Here is a 12,618-nt window from a genome sequence, read left to right on the forward strand (position 1 = left end):
TTGGCAATGAAGACCTTTCTAATTCTGATCCCGATTCTGATTCTGAGAAAATTGTAAGTGTTGTGCGTGAGTCCCTGTCTCTCTTTACCTGTGATCAGAGCGGTCCCGTCATAGTTCCACCTCCCCGCTAACACAGCTCCTTTATGGGCCTCCACGCTCTTCTCGATGCGCCCCGTCTTGGAGACCAGATGGAACTTCCCTGCAGGGTGGCAGATAACAGATAATTATAAGGTGAATCCAATATCTGGGCTTAGATGAGGATCATCTGGTCCATCATTCACGGCTTAAGTCATCCCTTTATACAAAACCAGAGAGGGGCGTTTATTTTCCAATTATTAACAGTTTTTTTCTGCTTTTCCAGTTCTCAGAAATACCGGGGGGAATTATTTGTTTGTTTTTAATTTAATTGTTATTGTAAGATCATTTATTGAGCGATCATCAGTAGATTTTATTAGATTAGATTCAAATGTATTGTCATCATACAGCACAAGTACAGTACAACTAAAATGTGTTTGGCATCCAACCAGAGTGCAAATGTAGCTGCAAAGTGCAACAGCAATATACAGGTGATTTAAACTGGGTTCAAAATATACACATTAGTACTACCGAGTGTAGTGCTAATCAGATGTATGTACAGAGTTGTAGTAATATAAGTATAATACATAAAGACAGTATGACTACTACTGGCCAGCAGCGTAACTAGTAAGAGTAGGATATGTACAGATATAGATATAGTAAAGGACTATGTGCAGGTAAGTACAGACAGAGGATAGGTATATATTCGGTAGGAATAAATATATATATATGGTATATACAGCATTACAGCTTTAGAGCTAATCAGTCGCATTAATGACATTTGTGGAGGAAATATCAACTGCAATAGACAAAAAGGAATATACGATGGGGGGGTTTTCTTTTTTTTTTTTACTTTTTTTTTAGCGTTTATCGCTTTTTCTGGTCAAGCATGACCGACAGAAACAGGTTGAAATGGGATATAGAGCAGGGGAAGACATTCTGAGAAATGACGGCGGGTCCGGGAATCGAACTCGTGTCCCCCAGATCCGTGACGAGCACGGTTTTCCCCGACGCAGAAATAGCGCCGAGATATGTGGTGAGCTACGGGAGCTCCCCACGATGGGGGGTTTTCATAGATAAAAAAAAAAGCGTTGGATACTATTGATCATGGTTTAAATAAGTTAGGATTTTTTTTCTTTATTTTTTTTTTACTTGCGGTTCAGTGCTGGGCCCTGAACAGTTTGCTCTGTACATAAACGTCTGGAGGCCCTACTGGAGGGACGTGTCAGGTTGGCATGGTGACGAACAAAGCCCTCAGGGTGTGTGGACAGGTTCATGGTGCCAGTGTATGATCTGTTGTTATGGGAGAGTGACGATGGCTAGCAGTGGCTTAGCCTGGGCTAGTGGTTTGCGAGGTTGCTGTGGATGTTTTTTTGCACCACTGAAATTTACTTTAAATCGCAGCAACTTAAGTTCTGCTGCTCGTCTGTCAGCTGGCTACTGTGGCTGCCTGGGATACATTACGGATGATGTGGAGATCTTATGTGCCGATGTCAGAAAGCTGGCTCACTGCCCTTCATGAAAGCAGAGGATTGTGGGATGCATAGCGGCGACAGTTGTCATCTCCTTCTAATAGTGATTATAAATTGTAAAATGGCATAGGATTAAAAAAAAAAAAAAAAAAAAAATCTTATATTTGTACATTTATATATGTGGCCAAATGGGCGACAGTGGCTCAGGGGGTAGAGCGGTCGTCTGGTAGTCAGAAGGTTCCCGGTTCCCAGCGTGTCGATGTGTCCTTGAGCAAGACACTTAACCCCTAATTACTGCAATTTAGTTACTGCCAAAGCTTCTTTCTTTCACCATGAGATCGAGACCTCGGCTAAAAAAAAACATCTCAAACTCCACGCCACCGTGTCCTCCCTCCCCCTCCCCCTCCCCCTCCCCCTCCCCCTCACCCCTCCCCCTCCTCTCTCTCTCTCTACCGAAGACTTTGTGATTTTCTTCGAGAGAAAAAAGTGGAGAGCATCCGCAACTGCTTCTCCCAACCCCCGCCTGTTCCAAATGCTGAATCGAGAACCTCATCCATAACCCTGTCATCTTTCTCTCCCATTACAGACACCGACTTGACACTGGTAACGTCGAACCGTCCCACTACATGCCAGCTGGACCCGATACCCATCCGACTCCTCCAGACCATAGCACCAGAGACATCCTCCCATTCCTAACGGCAACCATCAACTCCTCCCTCAACTCGGGAGTGGTTCCCACCACCAAAACAAGCCAGAGTCACACCGCTCATAAAAGAAAAACCATGAACCCCACCGTCATAGACATGTCATGGTTTTTGCCTTATTTCACCTTTCTGTGAAGGACAGCTGTCTATTTTTGCTTTATTTCACCTCTCTGTGAGGGATAGCTGTCAATCCCTGGTCCCTGTGGTTAATTGCCTCATGGGTCGGCAGGTGTGTGGGCTTGATTGCACCTGATGCAGTGCAGCTGTGCCTATGGCCATGTGGAGTCTATTTAAGTTTGGATCTCACAGTGTCAACTGCTAATTCATTTCCTTGTGCTGGCTATATGTTTGGTCAGGCTCATTATATTTAAGTGTAGTGCTGCCCTATTCAGCATTTAGCCTTCTTTTGTAGCCATCTTGTTTTCGGCTACTGGCTTAGTTTACACTTTACTTTATAGAGGCTGAGTCCTTTATGGTAGTGTTTTCTTTTGTTCTTTTGGAACTGTCCTTTGCACATAAACTCTGTTTTTAGGAGTTGCCTTTGTGGCTTATTTATTCTTTCTACAATACCTCTTTAATGAGTGTCGTCCTGTTTTTTTGGACTTTACTCATTTTCTTAAATACTCACTTTGAGGCTTTCACCTATAAAGGTTGTTTTGTGTTGTTTATTTTTCCCCTTCTCCTAAAACGTCTGCATAAGCAGTTTTGTGGTTATTCGTTTCACGTATAACTTTAAGAGTGCCTATTATCTGCTCATGACACACACCCACAGCCCTCACAAGACAACTATCATCCTGTCTCTCTTCTCTCCTCCTCCTTTCTAGTTTTTCCTTTGACACAGTCAACCATCAGATCCTCCTCGCATCCCTCGCAGGAATGGGAGTGACTGGCTCTGCGCTGACATGGACGACTGACACTACCAAGTATCATGGAGAGGGACCCTGTCGGACCCCCGTCCCCTTCGGACGGGTGTCCCCCCAGGGCTCAGTCCTTCTCCCTCTACACAAAATCTCTGGGTAACATTATATAATACATTTTATTTATAAGGCGCCTTTCAGGGCACTCAAGGTCGCCGTACAACAATTAAAAACAGTTAATTTACAATCACAATACAATCAGATACACGCCTGCCTAAACAGGTGGGTTTTAAATGGGATAATGGAGTCAATGTTCCTTATGTCAGGGGGGAGGGAGTTCCAGAGGCGAGGGGCAGAGCAGCTGAAGGCTCTTGACCCCATGGTGGAGAGACGGGCTGGGGGGACAGTCAGGTTGATGGAGGAGGCAGACCTGAGGGACCGGGTGGGAATGTTGATGTGGAGGAGGTCGGACAGGTATGGAAGGGTGAGGTTATGGATGGCCTTGAATGTATGGAGGAGGATCTTGTAATCAATGCTGTGTTTTGATTGATTGATTGAAAACTTTATTAACAGATTGCAGAATGGGTACAATACAGTACAGCTCAATACACACAATTGTTAAGGGGATGCAGACCAGAGAAAGACTTTCGTCTTGTTTCCACCAGGGTCCCCCATTTTCAATTCATCAGGACATATATGACATACATGACATACAGATAGTCAGTACTGCTACATCTATACATTTATGACATACCAGATTTGCAAATACAGTACTGTTTGTGATACAGAAGGAGTCAAGAAAAGGGAGTATATACATTTGACGTAGAAACTGTACATTGGAGGAGGTTGGGTGGGGGGGGTTGGGTACACTGGGATATTGACAACCATACTGGGTAATTTACATTGGAGGTGGTTGGGGGGGGGGGGGGGCACACTGTATAAACAAGCAAAACTGTACATTGAGGGGGGGGAGACTCTGTACAAACAAACAAAATTGTACATTGGACTATTGACAAAACCATACTAGGTAAATTACTGTACATTGGAGGGGGTTGGGTTAGGATATTTACAGGGGCCAGTGTTGAATTGCAGTCTCCCGTAGGTGTCTCTTGAGAGAGGTTTTGAAAGTGGGTAGTGATCCACATTCCTTTACAGCTTTGGGTAGGGCGTTCCACATTGATGTGGCATAATTGCGAAACGTGTTTAGTCCCTTATTTGAGCCGAATCTGGGTTTAACATGATTTGTGGAGCTCCCTCTGGTGTTGTGATCGTGGTATTCACTGACCTTTGGGAAGTATTTTGCCATGTACATGGGTACCTTGGTCGTGTAGTGTATCTTGTAGACCAGGCCCATTGCAAGTTGCTGTACTCTGTCATCTACTCTAAGCCATCCTAGGTTGTCAAAGTGGGCAGGGGTGAGGTGGGTTCTAGGAGTAAGGTCAAGCAGTAGTCTGACCAGTTTGTTTTGAGATGTTTGTAATTTTGTTTTTAGCGCCTTTGAGGTGCTTTGGTACCATGAGGTGCAAGCATAGTCGTAGTACCCCTGAATGAGTGCTCCTGCCAGAGTCTTCAGGGTATTCTTGTTTACCAGAGAGGAGATCCGGTACAAGAATCGAGTTCGTTGGTTGACTTTTTTTATTACATTGGATGCCATTTTGTCACAGGAGAGATTAGCCTCTAGGATGGAACCCAGGTAGGTAATTTCATCTTTCCTTGTGACAATATTGTCACCCACTGTAACTGAGAAGCCGTCGGTCTTGCTGAGTTTGTTATTTGAACCGAAGAGAATGGACTCTGTTTTGCCCATGTGTAATGATAGTTTGTTATCAGCGAGCCATATGCAGATTCTGCCTAGTTCCGAGCTGAGGGTTTTTTCAACCTGTAACTTGTTCTTGTCAGAGACCAGCAGGGCTGAGTCGTCCGCAAACAGGAACAAGTTGCAGTCACAAGCTGACGACATGTCATTTGCATAAATTAGGAACAGTAGCGGTCCTAGTATGCTTCCTTGTGGAACACCACAGCTCACAGTTTGATGAGAAGCCAGTGGAGTTGGCGTAGAACGGGGGTGATGTGACTGATGACAGGGGTTCTGGTGATTATACGGGCAGCAGGGTTCTGGACCAGTTGGAGCTTATGGAGGAGTTTGTGGGGGAGACCAAAGAGAAGGGAGTTGCAGTAATCCAAGCGGGAAGTGACGAGAAAGTGGACCAGGATTGCTGCGCTGTTGGGAGTGAGTGAAGGGTGGAGGCGGTTGATGTTGCAAAGGTGGAAGTAGGCGGATCGGATGGTGTTGTTGATGTGGGAATGGAATGATAGGGTGCTGTCGCGGACGACACCCAGACTCTTAACATGAGGGGAAGGGGAAACCAAGGAGTTGTCTATGGTGAGGTGCTTGGTGAGTGTGGACTTGGAGCCAATGAGGACTACCTCTGTTTTATGACTGTTCAGTTTGAGAAAATTGGAAGTGAACCAGGATTTGATTTCCTGTAAACAGGCACAGAGGGAGGAGGGAGGGAGGGTGGAAGTGGGTTCGGAGGAAACGTAGAGCTTGGTGTCGTCCGCGTAACAGTGGAAATGGATTATTACGTCTCATGCCTTCTAGTATCATTGCTATGCCTTCTAGTATCATTGCTATGCCTTCTAGTATCATTGCTATCAACTCTTCTCCTCCTTTCCTCCTTCAGATATGTCTCTGAGCGGATCTCTGCCTGTCTGTCCGACATCTCCGCCTGGATGACGACCAACCACCTCAAACTGAACCTAAGCTAAACAGAATTGCTTCACCTGCCGGCCAAATCCTCCCCGCTGACCGACCTTTCCATCACAGTGGAGAATGTAGCCGTGGCCTCGTCCCCGACCAAGAACCTAGGTGTAGTCCTCAACGATCGCCTGAACTTCTCTGCTCACATCTCCGCAACGACCAGAACCTGCGGATTCCTCCTGAGCAATGTCAGAAGGATCCGCCGCCACTCAACTCCTTGTCCAATCGACATCAACGTCATGTCTTGCCTTACTGTCTTGTCTTACTGCAATGCACTGCTCGCTGGTCTGCCGATCCCTGCCACCAAGCCTCTTCAACTCATCCAGAACACAGCCGCCATTGCACTGGCTCCCCATTGCCGCACAAATCCGATTCAAGGTCCTCGACCTGGCTTATGGCGCGGCGAAGGGAACGGCTCCCGCCTATCTCTCTCCGGTCAATGGTCTCTAACTACACACCCTCAAGACCCCTCCACTCTACATCCTCTGGCCGCCTCAGACCCACTCCTATCCGAGCTCCAGGAGGGTCATCAAGGAGAAGCCGCCTATTCTCAGTCCTCGCTCCACAATGGTGGAACGAACTTCCCACCACAGTTAGGACAGCCAAAACCGACCAATCTTTCGCTGTTGACTAAAAACACACTTCTTCAATCAATATCTGAAATTTAAAAATAAATGAATTTTTTTTATAAAGATTTAAAAAAAACACTAACCTTCTTACGGTCTTATACTATCATGCACTCTTCCTACTATACTAATATGTCTTTACTACTATGCAACACCAAAGTTTCAGCACTGTTTGATGATCATTGTCACTCAGCTGTAAGAGCTGTACCCTTCCTGCTGACTTGTCATACAGAACTTGTAAGTCGCTTTGGATAAAAGCAGTCAGCGAAATGACTAAATGTAAATGTGAATGTACTATCGATGAGCAGGTTGGCACCTTGCATGGTGTGTCGTGCAACTCTAAATGTAACTATGAACAATATAATGTTTCCTCTACATCCTATAAGCTACAACAGCAGTCAGTCAATATCCTCTCGCTCCCATGTTCTTGTTGGCGTCAAGATTACAAACTCCTTCATACACAAAGCGGGAAGAGTGAAAGCAAGGAGCGCCTTCAGCCGCTCAAAACGAAAGCGCTTTCCTATCTGCCGAGAGACGAGGAGCGATCAGGCATGGAGACGGTTATCAAAGACACTAGCCAAGCATATACTTTGTGGCAAGTGCGTATTAAAAAAATCAGAACGCTCTATGTAATTTCTGGTTGCCTAAAACTGCAAATCAGCACGCTGCCTCTCTCTCTCTCTCTCTCTCTCCCTGTTCTAAATCTGGACGCCCCGACAAAAGTGAACGCTGTCGCCGACTTAGAGGAGCAGGTAGTGAACATAACAACCGCGGCTCGATGTATTAAAAGGATACTTTGTAATTAAAATAGGGCTTTTCAAAATGCCGTTCCTCTCGGAGACCCGGCTATTAAAGACCACAGGCAAACTGTTACAGATGTCAGCGAAGCATGTACTCGTAGGTAGACGTGACCGCTGCTTTCGATTAGGCGTATTATTGCTTTTGTGTCTATTGTTTTATTTGCTGACCCGTGTGGCAGGTGTTCCATGTTTGTTATAAATGGTAAAGGGTGCATTTATACATCTCTTTTATCCAAAGCGCTTTACAATTTGTTCCTCACGTTTGACCCGTTCACTCACACACCTGGCGTGGCCACGATATAGGATGCGATTTTGATTCTCAAAACCAACTATTCGATATTCGGCGATATTGCGAATGTTCCCAGGGTGTCGTTTTTTCACAGCGTCACTCTATTTCTATAAAAAATAAATAACCCTGTCACTAAAAAAAGAAAGAGAGGAGAGAGGGGAGGGAAGAGAGAGAGGGAAGAGAGAGAGGAGAGGGAAGAGAGAGAGGAGAGGGAAGAGAGAGAGAGAGAGAGAGAGAGAGAGAGAGAGAGAGAGAGAGAGAGAGAGAGAGAGAGAGAGAGAGAGAGAGAGACTGTTCTTCAGTGTCAGGAACCAAACCCATATTTAATACATTGGCCCAGAGAAGGAGAGGCCCACTAATCAGATGAGGTCAGGAAAAGCCACAAAGTCACTATAGAATCCCTCCCCACCCATCAAAACTATACTGCCGCGGTTGATTGTTCACCGTTTTTTTTTTTACCGTTTCATATCTCTGTGAAGATACGTAACACAAACCAGATAAATGCACAACAAAATCTGCAGTGGAGATGGAATATCAGTAGGAATGCTCGTTTTTTGTGCCCCCCGGGGCTATGCCTCTCTAGGAATGAAATCGATGACTATTCAACGTGACGGTTACCAACATTATTGATAAAGGATTTGCACTACAACTCGTACACCTACTGTAAATTGTACCTAAATTGCACCTCATCCCATTTCTGCCTTGCACTATATAGTATTGTATATTAGTACACTGCATAGTATTGTATATTATATGGTAACTCAGTTACGTCTATTCTGCATCGAACATTGTACATATGTCTATACTGAACACTGTGACCTCATTTTTTTACTTCTAATTTACATGCTATACTATGTTATTTTATTTCATACTTATCTTGTCTTGCACAGTCTCTGGAGCGTAACAGTAAGAAGCATTTTGTATAAAAGTATTCTGTACTTCTGTATGACAACTATTAAAGAAACTTGAAACTTGAACTTGAACATGACTGCAACAGTGATATCTGCGTAGCTCTACTGCAGCATGGAGCTGTGGAACGTTGCGAAGACGAGCGGTGACAGAGGTTTTTCACCCCCGCGTCATTACAGCTAGCAGCGCATATCTGGAGCCGTGGATCATTATCCTTCATTGTCATTGTCCTGTGACTCCTGTCCATTATTGTCATTCTTCCACGGGACGTGGGGGCACGAAATACAGTACTCGGGTCTCGGTTATAGCCATTAAATACTAAAATAACTAAGATTGATTGAAAAGTTTATTAACAGATTGCAGAATGGGTACAGTACAGTACAGCTCAATACATACAATTGTTAAGGTGATGCAGACCAGAGAAAGACTTTCGTCATGTTTACATCAGGGTCCCCCATTTTCAATTCATCATATGACACACACGACATACAGATAGACAGTACTGCTACATCTATACATTTATGACATACCAGATTGGCAAATACAGTAATGTTTGTGATACAAAAAGTGTCCAGAAAAAGAGTGTATATACATTTGACATAGAAACTGTACATTGGAGGAGGTTGGGTAGGTGGGGTGGGGTTGGGTGGGTGGGTGGGGTTGTACATTGGAGGTGGGGAGGGACACTGTACACTGTACATTGGAATACTGACAAAGCCATACTTGGTATTTACTGTACAACTGGGTTAGGACATTTGTAGGGGCCAGTTTCTAATTGCAGTCTCCCGTAGGTGTTCTTTGAGAGTGTTTTTGAAAGTGGGTAGTGATTCACAAGATAAATACTGATCCTTGTGATAAACATGCAAACTGATTTAATTCAATAAAAGAACGGATTCATTCAATAAGAAAAACTAGTCTAATTCAATCAAACTAATTTAATTGACTGATTGAAGAGAGAAAAGTGTCATAGGTGCCATAAAGTGCAAAGGTGCAGTGTGCAGAGGTAATGTCATACAATTTCCCTGCGCACTTACGAGTTTGCTTGTATTTGCTCAAACTCGTAACATGCACTCAAACGTCGAGCACGGCTACCTGATTGTTGTAATAGTATATATAGTCTGGTTGGAAATACGAAATAAGAAAACACACCACAGCGTTGTCAAAATGCACTTTTATACAGTAGCTGCATCTGTAGTTAGAATGTTGACTTCCCGGCGGTTAGGTGGCGTAGCGGAGATTGCGTTTGTCACCAACCCCGGAGCTGTGAGCTGGATTCGCCTGTTCGAATCCAGCTCACAGCTCCGGGGTTGTCACCAGCTTGGCTGGCCGTTCACACTAATACAATTGGCAGTATTAGAGGGTGGGAGAAGCTGGCGGGGTGGGTCAGGGTCGTTGTAAACAGCGACTCCTACAGTTCGGTCGGGGCGCCTGCTAAGCGCGGATAGGACCTGAGTGGGATAGTGTGATCCTTCCACACGCTACGCCCTCTCAGGGAGGATCCGCGCTGCCAGGTGAAAAGAAGCGGTTGATTGGCTGGACGTGTGTCGGAGGAAGCACGTGATAGCCTCCACTCTCCCAGATGATCTGACTGTGGGGGGTAAGTGCGCAGCGACCAGGAAGGGGATTGGGAATTGGCATACGACTAACATTGGGATGGGAGAAAATCGGAGGAAAATGGAGGGGGAAAAAGATTAAAAAATAAATAAAAATGTTGACTTCCCAACGTTTTCATCAGATGCGCTACCATGGAAACAGCCATCTAATTCTCCGCAGTAGCTTTATCAAACAAAAGTAGAAAAAAGTAAGTAAGCATTTTAACTACAGATGGAGCTATTAAAGTGGATTTTTACAACACTGGGGTGAGTTTTCCTGGGGCGACACAGTGGCTCGGGAGGTAGAGCAGTCGTCTGGTAATCCGGGAGGTTCCCGGTTCGATTCCTGCTTCTCTCGGGTGTCGACGTGTCCTTGAGCAAGACACTTAAGTACCCCTAACTGCTCCCGATGAGCAGGTCGGCACCTTGCGTGGTCGCCTCCGCCGTCTGTGTGTGAATGTGTGAGTGAACGGGTCAAATGTGAGGAACAAATTGTAAAGTGCTTTGGATAAAAGCTGCTATATAAATAAATAGTCAATGGCTCTGCATTTATAATACAATTTGTTCCTCACATTCACACACCGACGGCAGAGGCGACCGCACAAGGCTCATCAGGTCACCAGACGACTGCTCTACCTCCCGAGCCACTGCCACAAATTGCAGTCCATTTTCCTTTTCGTGTTTATTAACCAGAGACTATATATAATATTAAAATAATCAGGTAGCCGTGCTTGGTGTGTGTGTGAGTGAGTGCACGTAGCGAGTTTGAGCGACTGTGTGAGCGAGCTCGTAAGTGCAACGGGGGGAAAATTGTATGACATTATCGGCGGCTCCAGATATGCGCCAGCAAGCCGGGACGCTGTTTGCGGCCCCTGTGGTTTGCCAGGGAAAATTGCTGCTTCAGTTTGTGGGTGTGTTTATGCAACCCTACACTGCCATTAGCGTGGTGACCACACGGCGTCTGCCGTCGCAGTACATCCCCACTCTGTGCGTTGTACACGTCTGATATAGGACCAGGAGCCACTACGGGTCGGGTCACACAGAGGCACTTCACGCAGAGTGTTTTATATGATCGCTCCTCCGCTCCGGCCAGGCAAACCTCCTCCGGTGCCCCGAGGACCAAACTCTCTCCGCACCGGTCTGTGGGAGATCGGGACTTTCTGCTCCTCTGCTCCCGGTCTCTGTGGAAATAATGCTCTTTCCTGATCATCTGAGAGCACCACAGACCGTGGATGCTTTTAAAAAAGGGCCTCAAAACACATCTTTTTATGTTATTTTACTCTTTTACTAGTTTTAGCGCTTCACATTTTATGTTCTTTTACTCTTTTACTAGTTTTAGCCCTTCACATTTTATGTTCTTTTACTCTTTTACTAGTTTTAGCCCTTCACATTTTATGTTCTTTTACTCTTTTACTAGTTTTAGCCCTTCACATTTTATGTTCTTTTACTCTTTTACTAGTTTTAGCCCTTCACGTTTTATGTTCTTTTACTCTTTTACTAGTTTTAGCCCTTCACGTTTTATGTTCTTTTACTCTTTTACTAGTTTTAGCCCTTCACGTTTTATGTTCTTTTACTCTTTTACTAGTTTTAGCCCTTCACATTTTATGTTCTTTTACTCTTTTACTAGTTTTAGCCCTTCACATTTTATGTTCTTTTACTCTTTTACTAGTTTTAGCCCTTCACATTTTATGTTCTTTTACTCTTGTACTAGTTTTAGCCCTTCACATTTTATGTTCTTTTACTCTTTTACTAGTTTTAGCCCTTCACATTTTATGTTCTTTTACTCTTTTACTAGTTTTAGCCCTTCACGTTTTATGTTCTTTTACTCTTTTACTAGTTTTAGCCCTTCACATTTTATGTTCTTTTACTCTTTTACTAGTTTTAGCCCTTCACGTTTTATGTTCTTTTTACTCTTTTACTAGTTTTAGCCCTTCACATTTTATGTTCTTTTACTCTTTTACTAGTTTTAGCCCTTCACATTTTATGTTCTTTTACTCTTTTACTAGTTTTAGCCCTTCACATTTTATGTTATTTTACTCTTTTACTAGTTTTAGCCCTTCACGTTTTATGTTCTTTTACTCTTTTACTAGTTTTAGCTCTTCACATTTTATGTTCTTTTACTCTTTTACTAGTTTTAGCCCTTCACATTTTATGTTCTTTTACTCTTTTACTAGTTTTAGCCCTTCACATTTTATGTTCTTTTACTAGTTTTAGCCCTTCACATTTTATGTTCTTTTACTCTTTTACTAGTTTTAGCCCTTCACATTTTATGTTCTTTTACTCTTTTACTAGTTTTAGCCCTTCACATTTTATGTTCTTTTACTCTTTTACTAGTTTTAGCCCTTCACATTTTATGTTCTTTTACTAGTTTTAGCCCTTCACATTTTATGTTCTTTTACTCTTTTACTAGTTTTAGCCCTTCACATTTTATGTTCTTTTACTCTTTTACTAGTTTTAGCCCTTCACATTTTATGTTCTTTTACTCTTTTACTAGTTTTAGCCCTTCACATTTCATGTTCTTTTACTCCTTTAC

General features: G+C 43.8%; 1 protein-coding gene across 1 annotated transcript in view; it reads right to left on the reverse strand.

The window, feature by feature from the left end:
- The window catches only part of ift80 (intraflagellar transport 80 homolog (Chlamydomonas)), a gene marked incomplete at its 5' end in the record, with an annotated part of 142,501 nt that overhangs the window by 127,693 nt on the left and 2,190 nt on the right, over positions 1 to 12,618 (reverse strand). Inside the window, one exon of the mRNA XM_084311366.1 lies at positions 89 to 199. Within this exon, the coding sequence (XP_084167492.1) occupies positions 89 to 199 (111 nt within the window). The remainder of the gene's footprint in view (positions 1 to 88; positions 200 to 12,618) is intronic.

The sequence above is a fragment of the Notolepis coatsorum genome (assembly GCF_963971535.1).
Source record: "Notolepis coatsorum genome assembly, chromosome: 1".
Classification (NCBI taxonomy): domain Eukaryota; kingdom Metazoa; phylum Chordata; class Actinopteri; order Aulopiformes; family Paralepididae; genus Notolepis; species Notolepis coatsorum.